Genomic DNA, 26988 nt, shown 5'->3' on the forward strand with positions numbered 1-26988 from the left:
CAACATGTATATACCTATTGAATTTCTTTGCATGCATTTTCAATTAAGGATGAAAAATTAATATTATTTTATGATTCACTTATCCTTTCAAAAATATTTTAGCATGCATTAAACAGCTATCTTAATACATGGTTTCATTTTTTAGAAAAGTTCTACCGAAATTTCGGCAGCATGCCATCTGTAAATTGAACATTTTCCCATTTTTTCATTTTTTCATGTACCTAAAACTTGATAGATTCATGCACTCAATTTATAATTCAGTTCAAGCATGTGAGAACTTATATCCACTATCAACATGCAATTCACATCACTGGATCCACCATGCAGGATGCAGTCAATATAGACATGCAATTCGGTAGAGCGGGTAAAAAATATTTGTTCATTAAATGAAAATGTCATTTAAGTGAGGAATGGACAGTAAACATTCAGCTCAAATAATAGAGTATCCAAAAATAAATCATCCATCAAATATAACTAATCTTTGGGCAAAGGATGGATTGTAAGCATTCAAAGCAATGATTATGATTGACTATCCACCAAGAGTTTAAACATCTCACAGTATATGGATAGTGATCTTTAGTTCAAAATAAATTCTTTGCTCCCCCTCAGTTATGTAGCCAAAGAATTTATGTTCAATTAATAGTATTTGACATGACTAGTATTTTCTAAAATGGGGATGAGCTTATGAAAATTTTAAATTTAATTTATCATAAAAAATTTTATTGTTTAAGCTCAAGGATGAGTTTAGGATAATATGATATATATAGTGTTAATTCCCTAAACCTCAAATCTATGTGATGGACAAGTATGTCGTATTTAGAATTTTCAAAGTTTAAGCATATATACAACATTTAGAATCATTTTATCAAATGAATATATCTTTGTCCATTTGCAGGGGATTTACTTCAAGCATACTATGGCCGATATTTTCAAAATTTAACCAAACATAATATATATGATTTAAGCAATTGGATTGGACATTATCAATTTAAAATCACATGTTGACATGCTTCTCTTATGGTTCTTAGTATGACAATAGTGTGCATTAAAATTTAGAATTTTAAGCATAAAACACTATTTAAGCATTTAAAGCATTATGACCCCTTGTATATTTTATCCTAACATCTTATGAGTATTAAAAATGTTCCTATTTAACTTCTCATAAGATGACATACAAATATCACATGATTCATAAATAATTCAACATAATATACGCATTATAAATCATGTCATGAATTAACATGTAAAATAGATGGAGGCTAGATATACCTTTACGTTTTACTCCTTAAATGTTTAATCTCGGGGTGACATACTTCTCTCTCTCGGATTTTTCAAAATTCTTATTGTTCCCAAAATTCGTTAGGACTACTATAAAACATAAGCTTTCCTAGAATATTAGTAGCCAAGACACAATACAATATGCATGACACTCAAATCATATGCATTAAGTTCAAGTCATGCACTTTCAAATAATTTTCATGTTTGGAAAACAATGCATTTAAAACTATTTTCAATGAGATATGATTTCTTGTGCCAGATCCTTTCCAAAACCTTCGATTAGCTGATTTTACAAAAATCATTTTCAATATTCAAACAGTAAAATCAAAGCAATGAAAATAGTGGAGAATTTGCAAAGGATTGACCCTCAAAGCAAGGATAGACTGAATATGAGCTGTTGCAATCTTTATGCAAATAGCGGTTAAGCTTTTGCAACCAGACTCTGATACCAATTGTTGGAATTGGTGTAATCCCAAGAGAAAAGGGGGGGGGGGGGGTTGAATTGGAAATTTAAAAATTATTTCCTAGGTAAAGTTCAAATCCACAAAAAGTATACCGCAACCTAGGGTCTTTATAAATAATCCTAATTATCACAAATATTCTACTAAGCAGATGCGTAGATGATTAAAGTAATCTCATTATATCAATAATTTAGAGCAATAAATAATAACATACATGTGCAATAAATAAAGTGCGAAAATTAAAGAGTATGCACAAGATATGTTATCGAGGTTCGGTCAATACTGCCTACATCCCTGCCTTAAGCTAACAAGCAAGAGGATTCACCACTAATGCCCACTTTTGGGTGGAGCAACACCGATTACAATCACATTTCCTTACTGGGCGAGGGAATACCCCGGGTAAAATTCACAGGGCTGACCCCAACCTTTACAACCACACCTTACGGTGCAACAGGTCCTCCTCACCGGGTCTGAATGATCCGGTGCTTTCTTAACTGGGTCTAAGCAATCCGAAACATTTCATAGGGCAAGTTTCCCTCTTTTGACCACACGTCGAGAATACAACCAATAAAATATTTGTGTACAAATAAATTGTTTCTAACACAAACTGATGTGTATACTAATAAGCACAATATGCACTCACGTATGATATGAAAATAAGCTCAATGTGAGTATGGTGATTTTCTCATAAAATAATCTTTGTATAAAAATGTTTATGATAAGTGCTTAAAGAATTTGACCCAAATAAGAAATCCCTCCAAAAATAGTTTTTCTCAAAAAGGTGTTGGCGACTTTAGAGTTTATGGCTCAAAAATATTTTTGCAAGCATAAACAAGTGAGCTTTTGAATCTTTCAATGGATGTACAAGATTCACAAGGAAGAAATAGTTTTTTCTCCGAACATGCTTTTCAATGAAAATATATGGAGAAAACTTAGGATTTACTCTCAAGATAATGATTTTAAAAATGAGTGAGATATGGAAGTATAAGTAATATGATTTGTAAAAATAAAATGCCAAAGATAAAAATGCTCTCTTGAAAATGATTTTTTGAATATATAACAAAGAGATGATGAAAAACTTGCTAGAAAGAGTATAAAAAAAAGAAATAAAATTTTATAGGTTTTTCTAGCTAATCATCATGCTAATTATGAATTATGAAGGGGTACATATAGAGTTGGATGAAAATCTGACCGTTGGGGATACACTGGGTATTATTAGAAAAGATTAATAAATTTTTAAACTTGTTTCAGTGCTAAAAAATGGTCTAACCTGAGAGGTTCGGTCAATCGAGGACAAGGGGTGGTAGGCCGACCTAGGGCGATTTCTGAACCTTTGAGGGTTCGGTTGACAGTGGGTAAGGACCGGTTAGCCGAGCTAGTATGTTCGATTGGCTAACCCAATTTAACACGTGAAGGTCGGTCGCCCGAGGGAGGGAGAAAAAGCCATGTTCATAGTTTGGTCAACCATGAAATTTTAGTTCAAAACGTGGTCGGTCGACCGAGCCTTAGTCAAACTTTTGAATTTTAGCCAATAGTGTATTTGGTCGACTAAGCTGATTAATACTGAAAATGGTCGGTTGATCGAGCTTCGTTACTTCCTCAATTTAAGCCCTAAATTTGACCCTGAAGATACTTTAAAATCCTTTGTTATATTTTAACTTTCATGAAAAGGATTTTTGTTGAGTGTTAGTGTCCTAAGGTCATTCTAAGGTCATGTTGAGCTTTCCATTCACATCATGCATTCAATGCATTCTTACACACCAAAATATAAAACCAAGTGCAATTACAATTGAAATGATCAAATATCTTCTTTCTTCTTTGCTCTTCTGCATGGAATTTGCTTGAATTGCATGATCTTTAAGTCCATTAGACTTCCATTTTCGCGTATCTTATGTCTGTGCTAAAATGTAGACCTGTTAACACACTAAGTGCACACATAAGATATACATGCTTTGTCAGCATCAAAACAGGGATTAGACTAAAAAAGCTAACAATTATTGACGATTAAATAACCGTCACTAATATGTCGCTTTAGTGACGCCTTCAATTCGTCACTAATACCCAAGAAACGTCATTAATATTTTCTTGGAATAGTTTCCGTGCGAAAAGTAGTTTCCCGCGATGGTTTGAGCGAGAGTGTTGATTTTTAGTAACGCAAGTATTAGTGACGGTTTTAGTTTCGCCATTAAAAGTATATTATTAGTGATGGCTTTGAAAACCGTCACTAATACTTGCACTATTATTAACGGATTTTAAAAACCGTCACTAATATGTCACCTTTAGTGACAAAATTGGAAGCATCACTATATTTTCGTCACTAAAAAACAATTTTTTGTTGTGAGAGTCTCGCACTGATAACATATTATAAAATATGCGGAAAAGAAATAGAAAAATAAATAAATAGAGACGAAACAAAAATTTACGTAGTTCGGCTATGCCTACTTTACGGGCGGATGGGATCACAGCATCACTATCACAAGAGGAATTACAATATGATATGGAACCGACCTAATACAAGATATCTCTATCTTCTCTTTATCTCTCCTCTTCTTTCTATATAACCCTACTTACTTCAAGTATGCAAGTGAGTATTCAAGCATACAATGATATATATATGTTAAAAATGTGAAGGATAGGGTGCCCTTTTATAGGGCAATGTGGATAATGCTACATTTATTGGGGTATAAACCAAAGTGGTTGAAGATGAGGTGACATCCACTTTTCCCATAATCTTATTTTTCATAACATATTTATCTTTTTAATTACAAAAATGGATGAGAAGGAGAATTTTAACGCTTTGATTCTTAAGATACAATGAGCAATTCATAAGAATATCTTAATTTCATCAAATTTTAAGCTTGGGAATGTCCATTTCAACTTTTTTATTTCTAAAATTTGGATATTATTGCAAATAAAATAATCACAATAACGTATGTAAAAAAATAAAACATGAACATTTTAATATTTTTCAAATACACAATTATATCCTTGAGAAAAAAGATTTCAAATTAATTATTTAAGATTAATTTTAACTCCAAGCATTATTAAAATTAATTATTCTTTCTGCTGAGATTTCCACTTATAAGTTTGTTCCACATCAGAAAAATTGAATAGATGACCGGTGCTTGTTTGTATGATTGGACCCAAAACCTTGGTTTAAACATGTGGGTAAAGTTAGTGCTCAACCATCTATATCAAGTCATCATGCGAAGACTCCCTTGTTATAACAAGTGATATCAGAATCGATGGAGAATGGAGACAAATAATGACAATCCAAGCTGGGTATATTGATCCACATAGGGTGAGGGCATTAACAATAAGATTAATTCAATGTGACACACGAAAGACACGGGGCTAAGACCCACTTAAGCAACTGTTGTAGAATTGGACTTACTCCACAAGGGAGATTATTTCTGCTCAAGGAGGAGACAATTCAAATCGTGTTAGAGTGATTGTACACGTGTTCCTTAGTTAAGTAATGACTCTTAGTTCCATGACAAGTAACAAATTCCATTCAAAGAAGAGTGGCTGGAGCTTATAAGTGAAGGAAGATTGTTGAAAATTTCACTTTTGATTTTATTCTAAATTAGAATAATTGAACAAGTAATGGGTGCTTATATGTATGGTTGGACCCAAGACCTAAAGAATTAAACTTTTGGGTCAAGCTGGTATTCACCTATATATATCAAGCCTAAATGCGTAGACTCCCTTGATCCTAACACTTTCTCAAGTTCTTCCTTCAAAATGAAAATTATGGATAGTTTTGCAAAATATTCATCATGGAAAAATAATTTTACTTAAATTTTCAGTCATAAAATAAATATTATAGAAATCAACTAGAAATGTTTTGGTATTCTATTTCAATTCTCTAAAGAAATATTTTTCGTTTTACTTTTACATTTTCTTTCAAAAAATCCATTTTATTTGTTCAATAATGTCCAAAGTCTTTTGAATACTCGATTAATCATTCAAAACAACTAGTTTATTCCTTTATCTCGACCTAGTATAAGGCTTACTCACAATTGAAAAGTCATACAAAATCTTAATTCAAATTAAATTTTTAACTCTCATATAGATAGTATGAAAATTTTATTTCTTACTTCATTACATTTTTATTTGTTTGATCAGCAAGGGAAAAACAGGAATAGCTCCTATCAATCAATTAGAAAAAGCTGGATATACATCAAACACCACATTTATAGAGATCTAGAAAAGAAAGTCATCTACCCATCTGCCAATTATCGGTATAATGTATTATGTTAAAATTTGTCTACATCCACCACTCAAATTTAAATCCAAAATCTGAAATTTACGCTCTCAAACATAAAGTCAGTGCTGAGGTCAACTCAACAATTTTATGAACATGGCTTTCACATTGCTTTGAGCTAATACGTTTCATGTTACATCAATTTGAACTTGCTCGATCAATATAGATATATATACACAAAATTCAAGTATTCTACCTAAATTTTTTACGGGATTATAAATGAGCCAAAAGAATGTATGGGAGGTACTTCTTGATTTCTTGATCGCTCTAGCATCTAAGGCTGCGGTAGGGTGGATGGGGGAGTGTCACAGGAGAGATCTGGATGGAATCACCAATTTGGACATGTTAAGTTTAACTTCTTGGAAAATCAGAACTATACCCAACTGCACATCGATCAGTAGCAGAAGGTTGCTGCACTAGGTATTCCAAACTAGATAGTGGACTCAATTTTTAGTTAGTCCCCCAGTTATAAAAAATAAAAACTTATTTCCCTATTTCATTCCGATTTAACTTTCAAGGAGTAGAGTGTGAAATAGAGAACACAATCAAATATGTAGACAAATATATGCCATTAAGAGAAAGGATTATTATTTCGAGTATTTATAATTAGATTCATCCATGACTTTGATACAACTTACAGAATCAAAGGCAAAAGTTTACAACATTCAAGATGCCGAAATACATTGAGAAATGATCGATGATTTATCATTGAAGCAGAGAAAGCATCAGATAAATATACGTAAGAGAACAGTCAAGAATCGCTAGTACTGATCCTTCTTATTCTCCATGCATACCGCAATTTGATAAATATCCATAGGACATATATATATAAAACTCAAAACCCCATACCCATCAGGTAGCTATGAGTGTCTATAGTCTTGATTGAGCCGATGGTTCACGTAGCAAAGCATCCAAGATGGCATGAATATATGGGCTCCAGTGTGAGATCAAGCTCATTCCTCCTCACTTCTGGAGCTTCTCCCTGGTAAGTCCCACTGCATTACAGAGTGAAAAGTAGTGTGTCAAGGTTGCAAAACGTTACCCCTATTGAATTTTAAGCGACAGGAAGTAATATTGACACTGGAATTGTGTTTCAATTAATAAAAATGAAAAGAAATAATTAGAATCATGTCTGCAATTAATGTATGTAGTTAATTACCCAATGTTTAGGCAAGGAAGGGGCTGTGCTAGCAGAAAGGAAGATGCATTAGGGCCATGGTTTTGCTGCTCCCAGTGCACCTGCTGTGCTGCTGTCTTCTCCTGTTCCTTGATCTGATTTCAAATAAAAGATGTGATGAAATTAGTTAATTTATTTACAAACAAGCTCCAAACATGACATTCAAAATTAATGTGCCATTTCCTGTAGTTCTATTAAACATTTAGTGTGCCAAAATGAAATGGAAGCGAATTGGTCACCTGACTTCTATATGATTTTCATTAATTTTCTTTCTGTCATTTTATTTTTGCTCCATTCCATTTTCAAAAGTAAACATAATTAGTTAATAAGAAAGGAATTATTCAAGTTGCTCAGACAAGTGAAAAGGTAAAATAAAGAGCATGATGCGATTATGGTAAAGGCAAATACCTGCTTGGCCAGCATGTTATTTTGCTCCTGCATTGTCCTTTCCTGTCACAAAATGAAGTGAACAAATGATTCCCATATAGAATTTGAATAAATAAAATTTGGACTTATTCCCAACTCATAATCCTAGCAGTCAATCCTTACGCTGCATTTGTGGATTTAGGATCTTGTATTTGGATTTGGAAAAATTTCAAAAAAAAATTTGTATTACATTTTATCCGGATTCAATACAATTCTAAATCCAAGGTGTTTCCAAACATAGGATTAAAGATTACTGGAGCCCAACAACTGATTTGTGTTAATGAACAGTGGTTAAAGATTGAACAGCTGGTCAGTTTTTAAAATTTTCAAAATTCCAAACCTACTTAAACAATATCATCGATCAAAAGTTCAAATTACAGGACTAAAATATGCATATAGTGTCTTGCTTTTATTCACCGTGAAGATTCTGACAAGGGTTTACGGTATAGTTAAAAATATTAACTCTTTCATTACTTTCTCAAGAGGCCAAGGGTTGTCAAAACATCAAAATCTTTCTGCATCTACAATTTTGCATGCGTTGTAAATTAGCTGAGGATCTGAATTGGAGATGACAATCTCAAAAGACAAATCAAGACTTGGCACTACCTTAGGTTGTGTTTGGGATCAAGTCTCAAATTATGATTTGTGCGCATTTGGATAAATTCAGTACAATTTTGTACTGCAGTTGATCCAAATCTATTCAAATTAAAATTCGATATCTGAAATCTGGGCACATATACGTGGAGTTAGGAAAAATGCAAATTCAAAACCCTCAATTGAAACATTATCCTACAATTCTAAACAGAGCTTCTAAACATATCCTCTAAAACTTAAACCCTGCTGCCAAGTAACTAAATGGACAGGTACTTCTGGACATAGTCACTACACTTTACTAAATCTATTAGAACGTGAAATTAAGAATCTAGTTGAAGTCAATAATCTACCGTAACTGCATGGCAATTTGAGGGCTGCTTCAAATTAAAGTTACTATTCTCTTGGCTTCCTCATACATCACCTAGTACTTATTCTTTCGGCTTATAATAAACTCAAATTTATGAAGATTAGTAACTCTAATGAAAAGCATGCTATAGGTATATAATTAAGGACTAAGAAAAGGCCTTGCCTTTCTCTGAAGCTCGGAGATTGATTCATACATGAGTTGGTTCTGCAAGATAAAGAACATTCTGTTAAGAGTACTAAACTTAAAATGAAAATTTGAAAGAATCTAGTGTACTGTACGTGCACACTACAGTGCATTAGCTCAAGAACAGTGCAGCATACTTTTCTTGATCTTATCTGTTTAAGGCCAGTATCAAGCTGCTGCTCCAAATTTTGGAGCTCCTTGAGACTCAATGAATCCAAATCTTCCCCAAAAAAGTGCCTGAAGAGGTTCATAAAACAGTAAATAATTAGACACATGGATGAACATAAGACCTGAGAAATTAAGTGTGGAAAGCAAAAAATGTTCCTTGAGTCAAGATATTACCTTTGGTTTCTTTGCAAAAGCTCAATTTTGGACTTAAGTTTGGTGTATTCCAGGCACCAATTTCCCTTCAAAATTTAACCCAAAACACATAAAAACAAGTAAAAACCATAATATGATGTTGACCACCATGGGAGATTAAGGAATGTAAATGAACCAAGATTCATAATCCTGATGCAATGATGTACCTGGGATTCATGGTCAGTTGCGATTAGCTGTCTCTCTGCATAAGAATATCTTTCGTATCGCTCAAGGATCTTCTCCATGCTGTTGTACAAGGAAATTTCATAATTAAATCTACTGCAAGCTCTCAGTTCTGTAAAACTTTATGCACTTTTTAGCGAATTGAACAGCATTGAGTGGGGAAAATTAATAAACACTGTTTGATTACAAGAACAAGAACACAATTTAGCTTATCAAGATGTAGGAAATGAAACTCCGTCTTTGTCAACTGTAAATAAAATCGAGTATTCATTCATTCTAGGGTTTTTTTTTGTTCAAAATGCTTATAAACATTCGCTATTTGTGCCACAGTTCTCTATACTGCAACAAAATGAAAGATTAAACAGCCAATTTTCTTTAAACCTAATAACCAACATGACAAATACCCTAGCATTGCTAATTAAAATTACGTTTCCCAAGGGCATGAGCAAAACTACTCAATTAGCTATCCAGGACTTAAAACCATTTCCAGTTTGAAGTTACTAAGGACAAATGAATCATGTATGTACTAACTTGAAATACTACGTGTGATCCAAACATGACAAACATGTCATGATTAGGCCACTTGGATGACAAAAGCTTGAATGTTACAACACAAAATCCTCACGCAAATAAGCTGAGCTACAGCTGGAGTGGAATAGTCCTTGTATCTTGAATCTTACATGTCAAAGACTACTCTATTACACTACTCTTATGGGTACTTATGGGTCGTGACAAATTAACTCACACTATTTAATCCTTGGCATTCACCTGTAGGGATCAAACAACCAATTCAATTTTGTGGTGAATAGGGCAAGGGTTATGCTCCCACGCATCAAATCAAAAAGGAAACAGGCAAAATATGAGAAAACACAACAAGGTGCTACGAAACAAACTCTCCGCTATATATGTAGTTAATGAAAATGTTTTCAAACTTTCAACCCTCGAAGCCCTTCAGGCCCCTCGCCCTTCAAATGAAATTGCTAGCTCAAAAAATGTCAAGTGGATCACCATTGATGAATATCAATCCGAAACTACGACTGATTGGTGATTGACGGTTAGCCTGAAAAGGGTCGTACACCAAGATGCATGATAATAGGGTTGGAGTAAGCAAAAATTAAGGAGTATAAGTAGCCTAACAATTTGAATAGAGTGGATCACTCCACACTGCCAAAAAGCCAAAGCTCAAGCTGCTAAAAGTTATCTACCAACATCTTATAAATAATCACTTATGTGCAGAAGAACCTTTAAAAAAAAAAAGAAAAAAAAAACGCTTTAAATGCATGCACTAGATATGTTAAAAGGTAATTTGTAATTTTATTAATGTAAAATCTTCAATTATTTCCCATATTACCCAACAAGATAAATACAATAATTTTCCTTTTAAGTAAAATGTAGGATACGTATAGGTATGTTTCTACTAATCTAGTTACTGTCTCGATCGCCAAGCTCAGTCTGCTTCCATAGGCGCTATGTCGCGGTAAGTTGGTAACTGCAAATAGTAGAAGCAACCATGGATTGCTTTGCAAGTTGATTAATAACTTTTAATATGCCTCGTGGACGTATGCCTTGATGGAATGTCAATTAACTAGACAAGTAGTACAATAATTCTATTTTTCATACAACATAACCAAAGACCAAATATCATTAATCACTATCCACTACTCATCATGAACATAATCTAGAGCCTCCACCTCAATGAACACTCTTTGCTCTCACGATGAAAAGAATTCAATCATTAACATAAGTTAAAGAGCTCTAGAAAGACAAACACATAAATGTAACTCATTTCATAAGGGTCAATAATGACGGTAGAGGCCTATGGCGGAACCCCATCATATTGTTTTAACTACTTTTTTGGAAGATGTTAGAGAACTCATTCTCAAAACCTAGGTGTCCAGGAGAGAGAGTTAAGAGGATCTTATACTGGCTTTGAAACTGCTCACAGAAACGATGTGGGACTGGATGCACACAATATTTCCCCTTGAGCCCATGGGGGAAATAAGGCGAGGAGAGGCCATGGGGGGAAATGAGGCGAGCAGAAGTCTAACCCACGGAGGAGCCAAGCAACCCAAAGCCCAGCTCTGATACCATGTTAGATAACTCATCCTCAAAATCTAGGTGTAAATGAGAGAGAGTTAAGATGATATTATACTGGCTTTGGAACTACTCATAGAGACGATGTGGGACTGGACGCACACTAATAGAAGAGATGGTAGCCTAGCTAACAAATGAGGAGAACTATTGTAAATAAGATAGTTTATTTGGGAGATGAATCATAACGCCTTAGCTGCACAGATTCGATCAACTGCTTACTTTGAACCCTACTATGGGTAAGTTTGGCCCTCCTTTTTTTCCTGAATTTCTCTTTCTTAAGAATAAAAGTTGGGTCACATGTGTTTGGTGTTAAAAATGAAGAAAGACTTTCTTCTATATTCAAATATTTAACATTACTGGGTGTATATAATACATGAGAAAAGGAACAAGATGCAAAGATTACTCCTAAATATCTGTTCTAATAACTGTACAATAAGCAACTGCTTGTCAATGTACTCTATTATTTCATAAAAACTTGATAATAACATTCAATCCATGCATTAATTTGGCCATAAACAAGGATTGGTTGCAAACAACAAAATTAATGTTTGTGATAGCTATTCATAAACTTCTTCAATTTTTGCATCCAACACCTCCTAACGCTCACAATATTCAATTTTCAATTTTCCTATTGAGCTTTGTAGCTTTGCCACGTAAATTTGGTACGTATGAATGAAAAGAAATTAGACTAATTAAGTGGAACCAAATCTATCACTTGATTTTGTCATTTTTTCTATTGAAGTTTTTATTCCAATTCATTCTTACTACATTTCATTCTCCAAAGCAAACATGGCATAACAATGCATTCATACACTACTCATAATAAAAAAAGGTTGAACTGCTTAAGTCATTGAGCATAACAATGGTTATGATGAGCAACTTATACAGTCTAATGTTTATAATAATAGAAGGGCTTCAATTGTAATTTAGAAAGACATCCTTGCAGCTATGACGTGGGACATTTTGAAGAAACATAACAAGCGAGCCTTAAAGAGCAAGATGTCATAATATTCATTGTGTAAAAGGCATTGTTTGTCTTTTGATTGGAGTAGGTCTCTATGAGATTTTCATAGCTTTTCCTAGTTGGATTTACGTGATCTTTTCTCTTGCGCACTATTAAACTTCTTATGTTTCAATCTATAGCTCCTCTTAGAATCTACTTGTTGAAGTGAAGTTTTCATCTTTGTAAATTTCCTTGTATATTTTTTCTTCTCATAAAATTACTCCCATTACAACTCAAAAATAAAAATGAAAAATAACACGCTTTGGAACAACATTATTTTTTTTGAAACGTCATAAGAAGAATTATATTAAAGGAAAAAGATGTATAAGATGAAATTTATAAAAAAATCTAGACCAAGAGAATTTTAAAGGTGCTAATACTCTTTTGAACTACATTATTGAGATCGTAGAGTAGAGGCGAGGGCTAGGGCCTTAATCCCAGAGGAAGCTATCAAGTTTATCAAGTTTACATCACAAAAAATAGTTCCCCTAATCGGAACTAGAAGGTGGATGTATGGTCACATCTATCATGCTTTCTATAAACCCCCAATATCGCATTGGAGCCTTTGTGACTTGTATTGATATATTAACATTTCTCCTCTCTTCCCATCTTAATGCAACAAAAAATAATGATGATATAACTAAATCTTTTCAAATAATTTTGAACTTTTGAAACCTAATTATACATGTTTGATTCTTTTGAGCATTTTGGAATAGTTGTTAAAGGAGATTTGAGGTAAGACCATCATGATAATATATTAATGGCATTCCCCTTATCAATGAGCAATTAATTTACATGAATAATTTATGCGAGTTTCCTAACATACATGAAATAAGATTACTAGGTTTTGAAATTAAATAATTAAATAAGGAAAGATATATAGAAAAACCAAATCTTGTATGAATGAAATATAAAGATGTCAAAAGGAAGGGGAGTGGAGAGAGAGAGAGAGAGAGAGAGGGAGAGAGAGAGAGATGTGCTAAAAGTGAATGGAATATTAATAGAGAGAGACACGATACATTATTGAAATAGAAGGGAAAATAGAGAGAAACGTGCTAAAAAAGGGACACATAATGTTGACTAAACACGCGCGTGCGCATATGTATGCACACACACACACGCCTATATATCCTAAGACAAGTTAAACTACATGGCCAAGAATATATAAACGACATTTGTCAAAATCACAATAGCCCAAGAGGACACAGTAAATGCTACTAATTACAACATTGGTGAAATGCTATATCTTTTCTTATAAATGTTGTATTGATTGATGTGGAATGTCTATTGAGGAATAAGACTCTGTTTGGCTAGACAGAAAATATTTTCAACATAAATAAGAAACTATTTTTTATCAATAAAAAGTTTGCATTCCTTAATTTGTCTACTTTTATTTAGACTGGAAAAAGCTTTTATACAGTTTTCTCTTTTACATGTGGTACAAAATGAAGCAAAGAAGGAAAGCATTTAATCCTAAAAAATATTTTTGGTGGAGTGTAAATGGTGCTATTAATTCATTAATAATGCCATTATTAATTACCTTATTAAGTAATAAAATATTATTAATCTATAATTGATTTATGATAAAGTAAATTAATTTAACCTTGACAAACAATGCACCTTGTTTCTAGGGCACAACTCCTAGTTTATATAGATTGTAGAAGCCCTGGGAGGTTAATATATACCATATTGAAAGCTGATTCAAATAGTGCAAAAAATAGGAATTTCCATTTTAATCTGAAGTAAAGTCCTTGCAAAAGAATCTTGTTGCAGTGCAATAACAGTACATTTATATTTTTTTGGGTGATAATGAAATATAGAACAGACTACAGATTCATCACATGAACAATGATCAACAAGACAGAAGGAAGAAGAAGTGAAAAAAATAAAAATAAAAAGCATTCCTTATGTTCTTCTCGCTTCAATTTCTGCAAACATTTAGATATAAAAATTATATATGCAATATCATCTGAGGTGCACTATTCTAAGAGGCATAGGCAACGATTATTGGGGGTGCAATGGGTACAAGAAGCAGTTGATCTTTTGTACTAAGACTACAATCTTAGATGTTCGTCCTTCGTAGAATAAACCAATTTTCGTCTCCTACCTTTCATCATATACATGACCATACATAATTTCATGTCAACTATTTGCCATTCCTGCAGCCAATGTTCGGCAAACAACAATTATTCCAGCACAAAAGCACAAAACCCGAATATAAGCAAATGCTGCACGCCTCATGGGCTGTGAAAAAATCTCTTCACCAGGACTCGCATACTCTTGTTAAATTATAGTTGGTTCTAGGATTTTGGATCTGGATCTCTTTCAATAAATTATAATTACTTTAAAAAGAAACATATCTTTTATTTCTTGATCGGCTGTTTATTAGTATACATTTGATCTCTAATCGGCAGGAGATAAACAGATTATCCTGACAAATAGCTTTACTGCTATATTATATATATATATATATATATATATATATATACACACACACACACACACATATAAATACGTGTTGGGTTTGAAAAGAAGATAGAAAGCTCCGTGCTGAAGAATGACAGTATCTGGCAGAGAGTTTATAAGACCAGCGGGAGTTACGCTACGATCCCCTAGGCTACTATCCCCTAGCTAGGTCTGCTTTTCCATGGCAGTATCCAGTAGTTATCCGGAGCGGCTCTTCTATCTGGCCTCTGGACAAACCTCACTCTTCTGGGTCTTCCAAACATTTTAAATTCTTCTTAATTTTATAACGCTTAATGATAATAAGACTAAAATTATTTTTTTTAAAGATAAAGCCATATTATTATGAAAGATTATTATTATAATAAAGTATATTTATATTGAAGAAAGGGTACGATGAGATGTGAACCGGTAATTTGCATGAAATCTTGGGGGTTGCTGCAGAAGTAGGTGCTTAGGAAGTACTAGGGCTTGAAGGAGCAAGTATACGGAACGTCCTTCCTCCATAGATTTTGTCGCAGTAAAATTTAGCCGATGATGATCTGTTTAAAGTCTCAAGAAAAAAAAAATACATGGACATGCGAGAAAAACGTTGATCGATGTTCATTTAAAAAAAAAGAAAGAAAAAAGAGATGACGTTGTATGAACTGAGATCGAGTTTTTAAGAGAAAATTGCAGTAAAACTATATAATAAAAAGCGACGTGCGTGTTTTCCCAAATTATTGGAGAAAAGATAGAGACGAACCAAAACAGCAAAAATGGGCAAAAAAAATAAAATACAAGGAAATAGGTTTAGACTGAGAAAGAAAACAGAAATATTATGTTTTCCATTTGAAAACATGAACAAATATGTTTTTGTTTTTCGAAAGTGGAAAAAATTAACAAATATGTAACTTGAAGAGAAATCAAAGCAAGGGAGTGGATCCATATCGTACGTACCATGAATCAGTGGAGTACTCAAAGAGTTTTCCTTTGTTGGAGAAGATAATCAGAGCAACCTCAGCGTCACACAACACAGAGATCTCATGAGCTTTCTTCACCAAGCCCGTCCTCCTCTTGGAGAACGTCACCTGCCGGTTGATCTTGTTCTCTATCCTCTTCAGTTGAACCCTACCTCTCCCCATCTCACTCAATTAATTTTTTCTTCTCGTTCTCTCTTTCTCTCTACCCCCTATCTCTTTCCCTCTCTTTCTCTTGCTTAATTAAAATATCCCAACACAAAAAATGAATAAAAACCCAGAAAACAGTCAGCAGCTTGAAATCTTAATTTGCCTCTTCTTCTTCAGAGAAAAAAAGAAAAGAAAAAAGATACGTACCCAGAAGAAGGAACTGCTGGAGAACAAAGAGATAGAGCGTGCGGGCGATTATATATTTATGTGTATGTTTATATATATGGGTAAAGGGGAGATGGAGAAACTGAAGGGGGTTGTGGTGTATCTTTTCTTTTTTCTGTTTTAGTGGCTCGGGAGAGACTGAGAAAGCATTTACAAAACACTTATAGAATAGGGGTTTTGGTGGAGACAGGTGGAGATGATGGAAGAGCGGTTTTGCAAAACCACCCTGACTTTTCCCATGATTCGCTGTCGAGTTCCTATTGGCCAGCGCCCCTGTTCAGTCGTTACCGTTAGCCCCTCCGCTTAAGCGTGTCCCTAGACGTAATTGTCAGCCTTTCCATCTTACTGTTCCCTCTCACTTTTCTCTTTCTAATTTTATTTTTTGTTATCTGTTGACGGCGGGCAGAGTTAAGTTTCTCTTTCGAGTGCAACTTCACGGACTGCGGGGGTGGCTATTTCAAGATCTCTAGCTCGTAATTAGGTCACAGCGGCGAAGTATACACACACTATTTATGTATAGTGGATCCGAAAAGGGATGAATCAGAGTAGTTGCATGATTTGTGGAACATGTGCATTCATTTCAATTGGTGAGTATATATAGAAACCGCATGAACATTAAGTAGGAGTTTATCAAAGCATGTATGCATCTTTTTTGTGAAAAATTACACTTATGGTAATAAGGGGTACGAAAATTAAAGGCCAGTGGGAAAGCTGGATGGGCTGTGGCTCCTTCAATGGAACTAATCAGTGGAACAAACTAGTGTTGGAAATTAATTAAAGATGCATATATATATATATATATATATATGCAGTAGTCTACGCCTTGAAAGAAGAGACGGGTATCCGTGCTTACCTCAATATAGCTCTCCAAGTGGGTTCCATTGGCCAGCCCTTGTATACATGCCTATGGGTTATATGATTAGGATTTTTATTTAGTGTTTTTTTTTTTTTTTTTAAGGGAATGGTTAGGGTTTATTGTAGTAAATGTCAGATTGTGTTGCATGCAAATAATGGTAAGGGGAATGGGAATGGTTACGGTTAGGGTTTATTTGAGCTGTCCGGCCAAAATCATAACATAACTATTTATATATATATATAGATGTTTTAATGCATGGTTATAAAGTAATTATGTTGGACATTTCTTATCTTCTTTGCAGGCCACATGGGATGGCACTGGGGCATGTAAGGAGAGACCGAAACAGTGCAGACCCTGATGGGATTGAGCGCATCATAATTTGCCTCTTGATGACAATATAGCTAGCGTTATCGATGACCCATCATTTTTTTTTTTTTTTCTTTTATTTTTTTAGATGCTCTTAGTATATATTTTTAGAAAATTATAACGCAAAGCACAATTTTTTTAATAATAGTAATTTGTCATAGGGTAATATAATTCTTAAGCTGTTTTATATAGGGTAGCTGTTTCTAGCTAGAATTTTTCCTTTTCAGCTGTCAAACCTATATCAGAAAAATGCATGTGGAAAAAGACATTTAAGCTTAGCTATCACAAAAGTCAAAAAAATTACCACATTTATATGACAACTTGCTATTGGATGCCATATGTCTTTCTTAAAAAAGAAATGCAATTTATGTCTCTCAATTACACTGCTTACCTTTTACCTTTTACGATGCTTCGGGTAAATTTCACTTGCATAATTTTCCGTTGAAATGATCAAATTGTGTGTGTATATATATATATATATATGTGTGTGTGTGTGTGTGTGTGTGTGTGTGTGTGTGTGTATGTGTATGTACGTAAATACGTGTGTATGTATGCGTGTAATGAAGAGTCAAATAGCTAGCATATAAATTTATATATATACATATATATATGTAACATCTAATAATGTAATTTAGCTATGTCTAGCCGGGCCAGCTAAAATACTAAAGACGACTTGTGCTTTTGGTGATTCCAAGGTCACGGGTTTGATTCTCCTTTGAGGCATTACGTCGATGAATTACCAGAGATGCGTCAATGGGCGGGCGGCTTTCACCCCCTTGAGTTTGGTGCCGCATCATAGTGTCCAAAGTTGTGCGATGGTAGCTGAAGTCTTTGGGTTATCAGAAAAAAAAAAAAAAAATGATGTAATTTAGCTATAGCTATGATGGACAATGGCAATAAAAAGAGCATGACATGCAATTGTGAAAAATTATTAATGCTGATTTAAAAAAAAATATCATTTAAAAGTTTCAGTTGCTAGTAAGGACTTTAAACAAATGTTTACTACACATTCTGCTAATTAAAATTTGAATTTAAAGTAGAAGAATTGGAGGTGTAGGATTGAACTTGATCTAGATCACTATTTGGTTAAATATCAAGATTTGAATATAAAATACAAGAAAAATTTATTCACCTTAAATATAAGTTCTAGTTGTTAAGAATATTAGAGCCTGTGTATAATTTCTTAACATTTATAAAATAGTTTGATTTCATCTCAACAAGAAAACAATTTTATATGCATATAATGATTGTTAATTGCCTCAAATTTAGAATAAAATGGATTCCAATAAATAAAGGGTGTGGTTATTTTGTTGTTCTCACATTATCCTACTTCAAGCAGAAATTATGAACTAGAGATTGGATGCTTTTATAATAACAAAAGTTTATCTAACAACTTGAATAAATCAAGTTTGACTGAGATCGAAAATGACTTCACATAAACTGAAAAGATAAGTTTTTAGAGAGAACCACATGTCATTCTTGCCTATTATAAGGAAAAACTTTTCCTACATGTCTATCACACTTTAACTAGTCTATTCCATGGCCGCATAGCTTAAATGGAGAATGCTTAAACTTAATCTATTAGTAGTAGACAACTCAAGTCCTAGCTAATATTTGTGTAGGGCCCTCGATATATATTTGAGATTATAGGGCCACAATATAAAATAAAGTACATTTATTTTAGCAATCCATGTGATTTTGAGTTTTAGGACTATTCAAATTAAGTGATATCAACACAAACCTCTTAGAGTTTTGTTGTTTGTGTTTAGAAACATGAAAAAAAAAGAAAAAGAAAAAAGAGAAATCCTTTATAAGACATGATTTGATGTATATAATAAAAGTTCATAGAATTTGATTGAGAATACTGTTGATCATCCATGCATCTACAAATCCCCACAACAAAAAACTTTAGGAAAAAAAAAAAATGATGACTGTTGTGTAAAACCCCCAAATATGCACAGTGGAAAGTATATTTATATGTGAACAATCAAACACACATTGTAACTCTAAGGGTGAAAATACAAAACAATCCACAATCACAAAAAATAAATAAAAGTAATAACAATCATAAAGACACAAGGAATAATATGGTTCGGTAATACCTACATCCACGGAAGCAAACGATAAGGATTTACTATCTTTTTGTGTAAATTACAAGAACATTACAATCCTCTCTTCTCTTTTAACCATCTTACTCTAAATACATCCAATAAGACATATAAATCGAGTTCCTAGAGGTTTTACCTCCAAAACCCAACCATATTAACGTCCATTATTCAAAATTTGAAATCTATGCTAGGTGTCCCATGCCAAACCGTCGATGGTTTTAGACAGAATGCATTTTGTTTGAAATCTTGCTCCAAACCATCGACGGTTAGAGCCAATCCATTGACGGTTTCCCCCGCTGTTGTTTGATTCCCTTCATGCTTTCCCTTTGTGGATGCTACCCACTCAATATGTGAGCCACAATTCACAACAATGACATAATCCATGCAAAACCACTACATACAGAAGAAGTTCCATATGGATGGAACAATTACTCAAAACTTAGTCATAAGCCGCCATTGTAGTTTGAGGGTCTCAATTTGGTATAGGCCTTATTCATGCTTTAATGAAGTGGCACTACATTGCCTTTAAGAAAGAATTCTGTAAGGAAAAAGTTTAACTACCACAAAAATATTGTAGGCAAAAGAGCAACTTTAATTGTCATGGAAACATGAATGATCTAGTAATTTAGTTAATATTTTTAGTTTAACCTACAACTTAAAAAAATAAATAAAAAAGAAAGATAGTTAACAACAGTTTTAGTTAGAATTCTGTAACACTAATTTAACTAGTTTCTAATGAAATATATCCTTTTCTTCACAACTTTATCTTCAATCTCTATCATTACCTAAGAGTCTTGACCCTTGTTTCCCATCATCTTTGTTTTCTTGAACTCCTCAAGTTTCGTGTTTAAGATATATGCAAGGGACAACTTTATCTTTCCTAATAGCTTTTGTCTCTAATGGTTTGTATGGTCAAAATCATCAATTGAACTGAATGAATCCTAATAGCTTTGGGTGCATGTATTTAGAAATGTCCTGGTTTGTCTTATGTCATTTTTGTTTCTAAGCTTTTCTTCACGTTGTTTGTTTTTCTTTTGAGAGGAAAAAATAGCATGATTGTGATAGTCAAATTTTTTTTTTTCAAAAAAAATATTTGGTCTCATATTTTAAGAATTAATGAAAAAAAAATTAAATTCACTAGACATCTTTCGTATGGTCATGAGCTTTAAAAATGAAAAAATAGACATGGAGACAAATTCCATATATGCTAACATGTAATGCTGTTGATGCACACTTTATTTATAACAACATTTTTTTATGACGTTACTTTTATAGTAACCTAGGATGTCCAGTGTGGATATGATTCAAGATTAAAGTGAAAAAAGGTTTCAAGTTTATGACAAAAGTTGTGGTGGCCAAAATTAATATGAAAGTGAGTTGGCGTTAAGATCTATTGCTTAATGTAGTTAATTTGAAATAAGATTGATTTTTTCTTTTCAAAAAAATAATTATTGAGCGTTGTATCCAAGTATGAAATTACCTCATAAGATACATTATGAATTTAGTGAAGCCAAAAGGCTTTATTTGCAAAATTGAATGTCATCACCATCACCGCACTTGAAGCACTTTTATTTTCCCCCATTTTGAGAGGTAAATTAGAGAAATAGTATTAATAAAAAAGGTGGGGGAAATACTACTTTCATACTATCAATATACAAAAGATTTATGTGAGGATTAGATTAAGTAATAGCAAAGACATTACCTTAAACTATAATTATAATGACATTATATTTATAGAAAATAATTCAATAAAGAAAGAGAGCTATGGAAAGTGGAATGATTATGCTCCTAAATGGTGTCTAGTAGGAAAGGTTCCTCAAGACTATAAATTCATTACAAAACAAATGTTATGTGTTACAACACTACATTTATAGCATTTAGAGAGAAATGTTATAATTACAGTGTTTTACAAGTTTATTAGATTTAGTTGGTATGTGTTAACTTTGGTGTATTCCCAAGAGGGGGGGTAAATTGGGTATTTAAAAATTTTCCCTTAGGTCAAACAATCTAGCATCAGCATTACACAAACCTAGGGTCTTTTTATTCAATTATAAACCCAATCGACACATGTACTACATATAATGAATCAAGCATACAATATACATGTGTAGAAAATAAAAGTACGAAAAATAAATTTACGGAAATATAAAGAACACGCACGATATGTTATCGGGGTTCAGCCAACTGTGCCTATGTCCCCACCTTTAACTCGCAAGCCCAAGAATTCCACAAAAGCTCATTTAACGGGTGGAGCGGCACCGATTTCAACTAGGTCAATTAGCACAGAGTTGACCTCAACCTTTACAAATTCTCCTTGCGGGGCGAAGAAGACCCTAACAATCCTTACGGGTTGGATTACAGCTCCCTTAGGCCACGCCTAGAATACAACCGTACTTTTCACAACATAATTGGTACAGTGATTATGCTTCTCAAGTAAAGCATATATGTACCCAATATAATCTATCACATGCACATCAACAGTATAGGTAATGTAAGCTTAATGATGTGACTATACATGCAAGTAACACTCAACAAGATATGATCACAATAATGTTCAACAGTGTTCTAAACAAGTTCTATCTTTGAAATAAGTTAATATCAAATCTCAATGTTCAATCAGAGTTTCAAAGATGCTTAATCAAATATAAAACTAACTTAAAATATTTTCCTTCAATGTAATAGGCTCAAAGTTTGAACAATATTATGGCTTGTAGAAAATATTTTTGCACAACAAAATCAAAGCTGAGGGAATCTTGCAATGACAATGCAAAGATCCTTAAGCTTGTTAGTTTATCCCAACACAAGATTTATAATATTGAAATTTGTGGGATAAACTTAACTAAGCTCCCCAAAAATGAATTACACAATCAAACAAGAATAGTGGGAGCATTAGTAGTATCTAATAAACACAATAACAATCAATAAACTTTCAAAATATCAAGATGTATCAAGGGAATGAATATTTGAGAGTATTTTGGGCAAAATGAGATTTTGAAATAGAGAGGATTTTTGCTAATGATTTTGGCTAATATCCTCTTAATCTTCACAAATGAACCCATATTTATAGATAAAATAAAAAATATAACCGTTTGGAACCTATTGGGTATTCTTAGAAAAGTTTAAAAACACCTAAGAGTCATTTATCCATTTTAACCCATATTAACCTCGGGTAAAATAAATTTAACCCAAGAAGGTTCGGGTGGCTAAACCGAGGTTCGGTCGCCCGAACAGACTCATTTTAAAAACTGTTTTAAAACATTTTGGCAACCGGAATAATAGTTTGGTAGCCCGAACCAAAGTCAGTAGCATTTGTTTGTAGGTTCGAGTGCCCAATTCCAAGTTCGGGTTAACCGAACCAGCCAATTTAGTCGCCCGAGCCCATTTTGAAAGTAATTGTTCGGGCGCCTAGGTAGTTGAAAAGGAACCTGACATAGGTTCAGGTGCTCGAGGGAGATATACTCAATATAGATTTGGGTGCCCGAAATGTGAAGTCAACATGTTGACTTGTTCGGTTGCCTAAGCCGTTTTACATGGCTTGGGTTCGATCGCCTGAACCTACTCAACCTTTTCAATCAAGTCTACATTTTTGCCTTATTTAATTCCCCTGATATAATGAGTGATGTTAGGGATTATTTTACGTGTAAGTGCTAAGACTTAGGGTCTTTCTTAGGTCTTTGAGGACACCGAAAAGATTCGGTGTTGGTCAACCAAAGGGTGCCCTAATGACATTCAGTACTCTATGGTCAGTCTATGGTCATGTTGAGCTTACAAAACCTACATGCATGACATGCAAAGATTATAACAGACCCAAATAATATTAATTACAATATGAAATAATCTGTAGAGTCTTCAGGCTTTACTTCGTGTGCTATCAATTGATTTACTAATATAAACCTGCACATAAACTTGAAAGCTACCAAATACTAGAGTATTTGTCATTATCAAAACCGGGTGTGACCTATAAGGTCAACATTCTCTCCCCTTTTGATGATGACAAATACACCATGCAAGAAGGGGGTATAGCCTTGAAAGGCTCCCCTTGACAATATGCATAATATTAAATATTTATCAATGCAAACAATTTTTACTACCCAATTTTTGCCTCTCATCTCCATCTCCTCCCTTTTGACAACAAGAAAAAGGATTATAAAATAAATAGTCATAGTCATTGGGTATAATGCATTTATACATACACAAGATAAGTTTGGGAATTTTTAAAAAAAATTTCGGCAGCAATCCATTTGAAAATTGAACATTTTCCCAAAAATACCTGTATAAAAATGACATGTTTTGAGCAATATGATCAAAACATAAAACATAAAGATAATTATCAATTAAGCAATATATATGAAAAACATGCATTTCAAATCATAACCAAATTCATAGAGTATAAAGTACTGACAGGTTTAACAAAGCACACAAACTATATAACTGGTTATTTAAAAATTTAAATGACATGAAAACTAAATTAAATCATAAATATGCACAAATCATGACAATTGAAGCATATCATAAGACCCGTGAAATATTTGAATTTAAAACACATGACACATGACCCGTAAATAGTTGGTTTGAGCAGAAACACAATCTAACTAGTTCGCATGCATTTTTATATGAAGTTGCTGAACCTGTTATGCAATATAAAGATATCTATAAATATATATATATATATATATATATATATATATATATATATGTATATGTATATAATGATAATAAGGCAAGAGAGAAAAAATTTAGTTTTGAAATTAGTTCTCACCATGAAGTATTACAATAAATATATATGTATATATCCAAATATATATCCCCCTTATGATGTTAGCTTAAAGTACTAAGGGTTGCTTGCTGAAAAAGAAGTTTTAATTTAAAATAAGAAAGTACAAATTTTCTAGTTTGTCAATTAAGCACATACTACAATATAACTAGAAAATCACAACCACAATGATCCTAAATATATCAAACAATTTAAAGCAAGGATCACATGGCAAACACAAACAACATGTGGCAAAGAAATATATATCAACTTAAAATTTTCATGAAGATCATTTCGGTTAAGCACGTACCACAGTGAGTTCACAATAGATCTAAGCTAAAAATCAACTATACTGAGTATCTGTCAATTACATCTGTCACTTGATTAGTATAGTTGTCTTTATAGACCATAGATGCATCAGAGAGTTTATATTAAGGCATGTTATATAGTTCATGACCCAAGAATAATCCATATCAAATCATAGAACTTTAAGAGCAAGATATAATATTCAGGGATTTTTCAGAAGAGCCTCAATATTTCAAAAAGTGAAGTGATGCATATAAGTCATTTATGCGCTTTCTATAGAGATGGAGCTATGCTCCTTAAATACCTAATGATTATGTGAGGATGAAATTTAATTTTGATTGAGTTTTCACTCATCCTTTCAAAAAAAAAAATTTAACATTTTTATGATCATAATCATATTTGTGCATAGATTTGGTTTGGAAAAATACTACTGAAATTTCGGCAGCATGCCGACCATAAATTGAACATTTCCCAAATATTTATGCACCAAGACGTGAAATATTCAAGCAATCAATTCAAAATAGTTCAATTTGAGAATGCGAGAACCTATTTTTACTACCAGCATGCAATACACAACATACTGCATTAGTCATGCAGTTGGTGTTCTATACAAACATGCAAGTAAATAAGTTTCTGTGATAGGCTTGCAGATGGCGATCTGTGCAATCTAGTATTACCAAATAGTATATTCAATAACAGTTCACAATAGTAGATAATCATAAATCACTATCCATCAAGATATAATATAAACAATGAACAACAATGGAGAGTTATGAGTTTAGTGCTGTGTTGCTTTTCATAAAGACATAAGGAAATATAATAATGAGAGCATTCAAAAGAGTCATGAGATTTTGAAAAGAAATGCTCCCCCTGAGTTATGCACTTGTTCATTTTATGCCTTTTTTGTCACCAAATATTTTAGCCAAGGTTCCTAAGATTTTCAATGGATTTAGACTTGGCATGAATGCTTTAGGCTTATCGGACCAAAAAGTCATAATGAATATCTTTTTTATGAGCTAAGCCTATTTTGCCTCTTCTCTTGTGAATTTCAATACGCGTGAGAGGCACAAGTTCAAATGGCATTAAACTTTAAGAATCGTGCATAGGTTTCTTGTAACTTTGTATTTTCATATATGTTAAAACCTACACCAATCATGTTAGCCATTTAACTTAATTCATGAAGATGAAGCTCTAAAGGTTTTGACTTAAATTTTGAGAGCTTGCGATGATGATTTAAATACTCTTAGTAGTTAAATTTCTATTAAGTTTAGAAGAGTATTTAGAAGAGGCAGGACATTGTTTAAAATGTATTCGTGCTAGCTAGAATGTCCTAATAGTTAGACTAAGAGCAACTAGGAGCATATTATTAATTATGGAACAGTGCTCTTTGGAGAATGGAAAGCATCCTTTAGATATGATCACAATTTAGATAAAGGATACAAACCAAGGAATGGAAAAAATCTCTACCTGATGTGATTGTGGTATGGTAAAGATTTCCTATAGATGAGATAAACCAAAATTAGAGGATTTTTATATTTTTGGTTCAAAGGGAATATTTTGATTTAATCAATAAAATTCGAATCCCTTAGTGATTGCCTCTAATCTTGATTATAGCAAGATGTCTTATGAAGAACACATTTAATATATATTAATCATTTATAATCAATTGTGCTTTAAGCCTAAAGTGATGACTAAATTTTGATCAAGGCTTTGACTAATGAGATTAGGGTTAAAAATATCTAGAATATGATGGATCCCTAAGGCTTATTTCTATGCAATGGACAACAGTTGCTTAACTTTGTGATTTTCATGTTAGCATGAGTTAAGCATTTAAAATTAAGTACTAGGCATAAATGTCATGTCCATTTGGAAGTGGATAAAGAGTCTTAGTATAACAAGATAGTTTAGTGAGTGTGTATACTAAGAATTTCATTTTAAACAACAATCACTTCCCAAACCTACAGTCATCACAACCCCCTAAACTTAGAAACTAAAGAAAGATTAACTAGTAGATGATTTCGATTTGAATCCATTTTTCCTTAAGTCCTACGAGGTTTGCCTTCATAATCACCCAAATCATTTTCTTATCTAAGCCTCTTCCATTTTTACCAAACGTGACATGATTATGGGTTTGATGAACTAACCATGAACCCTTTTTGAAAAATTTATTGCTTTTAATTTTGAAGGGTTCATTATGATTATTCTCTTCATTTTTAATTTCGACTGTTATGCTAGAATAATCATCCATTACTTCTTCTAAGCAGATAATATTTAATATCTTCTTAAATTTTCTCTTTTCTAAGGTGGTATGATAATCTTTTAGTTCACCTAATTGCTTAGCGACCCTTTTATTATCATTCTTCAAAAATGATTTTTGCTTAGATAACTTTGCTAGAAATTTATTCATTT

General features: G+C 33.0%; 1 protein-coding gene across 2 annotated transcripts; it reads right to left on the reverse strand.

Annotated features, from left to right (window-relative positions):
• Positions 1 to 6572: 6572 nt before the first annotated feature.
• On the reverse strand, positions 6573 to 16759 carry LOC131153328 (agamous-like MADS-box protein AP1). Of its 2 annotated transcripts, none has more exons than XM_058105555.1 (9): positions 16173 to 16759; positions 15796 to 16053; positions 9281 to 9359; positions 9096 to 9160; positions 8891 to 8990; positions 8733 to 8774; positions 7592 to 7633; positions 7166 to 7278; positions 6573 to 7001 (listed from the first exon to the last, which is right to left on the reverse strand). In XM_058105555.1, the coding sequence occupies exons 2-9, from the start codon at positions 15978 to 15980 to the stop codon at positions 6902 to 6904; spliced, it is 726 nt and encodes a 241-aa protein (XP_057961538.1). In that variant the 5' UTR covers positions 15981 to 16053; positions 16173 to 16759; the 3' UTR covers positions 6573 to 6901. The 2 variants fall into 2 exon arrangements, with proteins under 2 accessions (XP_057961538.1, XP_057961539.1); XM_058105556.1 differs by having other exon boundaries at positions 15796 to 16049; positions 16173 to 16753.
• Positions 16760 to 26988: the final 10229 nt, after the last annotated feature.

Source organism: Malania oleifera, chromosome 4, assembly GCF_029873635.1.
Source record: "Malania oleifera isolate guangnan ecotype guangnan chromosome 4, ASM2987363v1, whole genome shotgun sequence".
In the NCBI taxonomy this organism is placed as follows: Eukaryota; Viridiplantae; Streptophyta; class Magnoliopsida; order Santalales; family Ximeniaceae; genus Malania; species Malania oleifera.

Bases quoted from the DNA above. Each gene is read 5' to 3' on its own strand.
- LOC131153328 (XM_058105555.1), bottom strand. From the start codon at position 15,980: ATGGGGAGAGGTAGGGTTCAACTGAAGAGGATAGAGAACAAGATCAAC. The intron at 8,775-8,890 runs GTATGCTGCACT...TTTATCTTGCAG, and splicing joins AACAGATAAGATCAAGAAAA to AACCAACTCATGTATGAATC. The intron at 7,279-7,591 runs GTATTTGCCTTT...ATTTGAAATCAG, and splicing joins ATAACATGCTGGCCAAGCAG to ATCAAGGAACAGGAGAAGAC.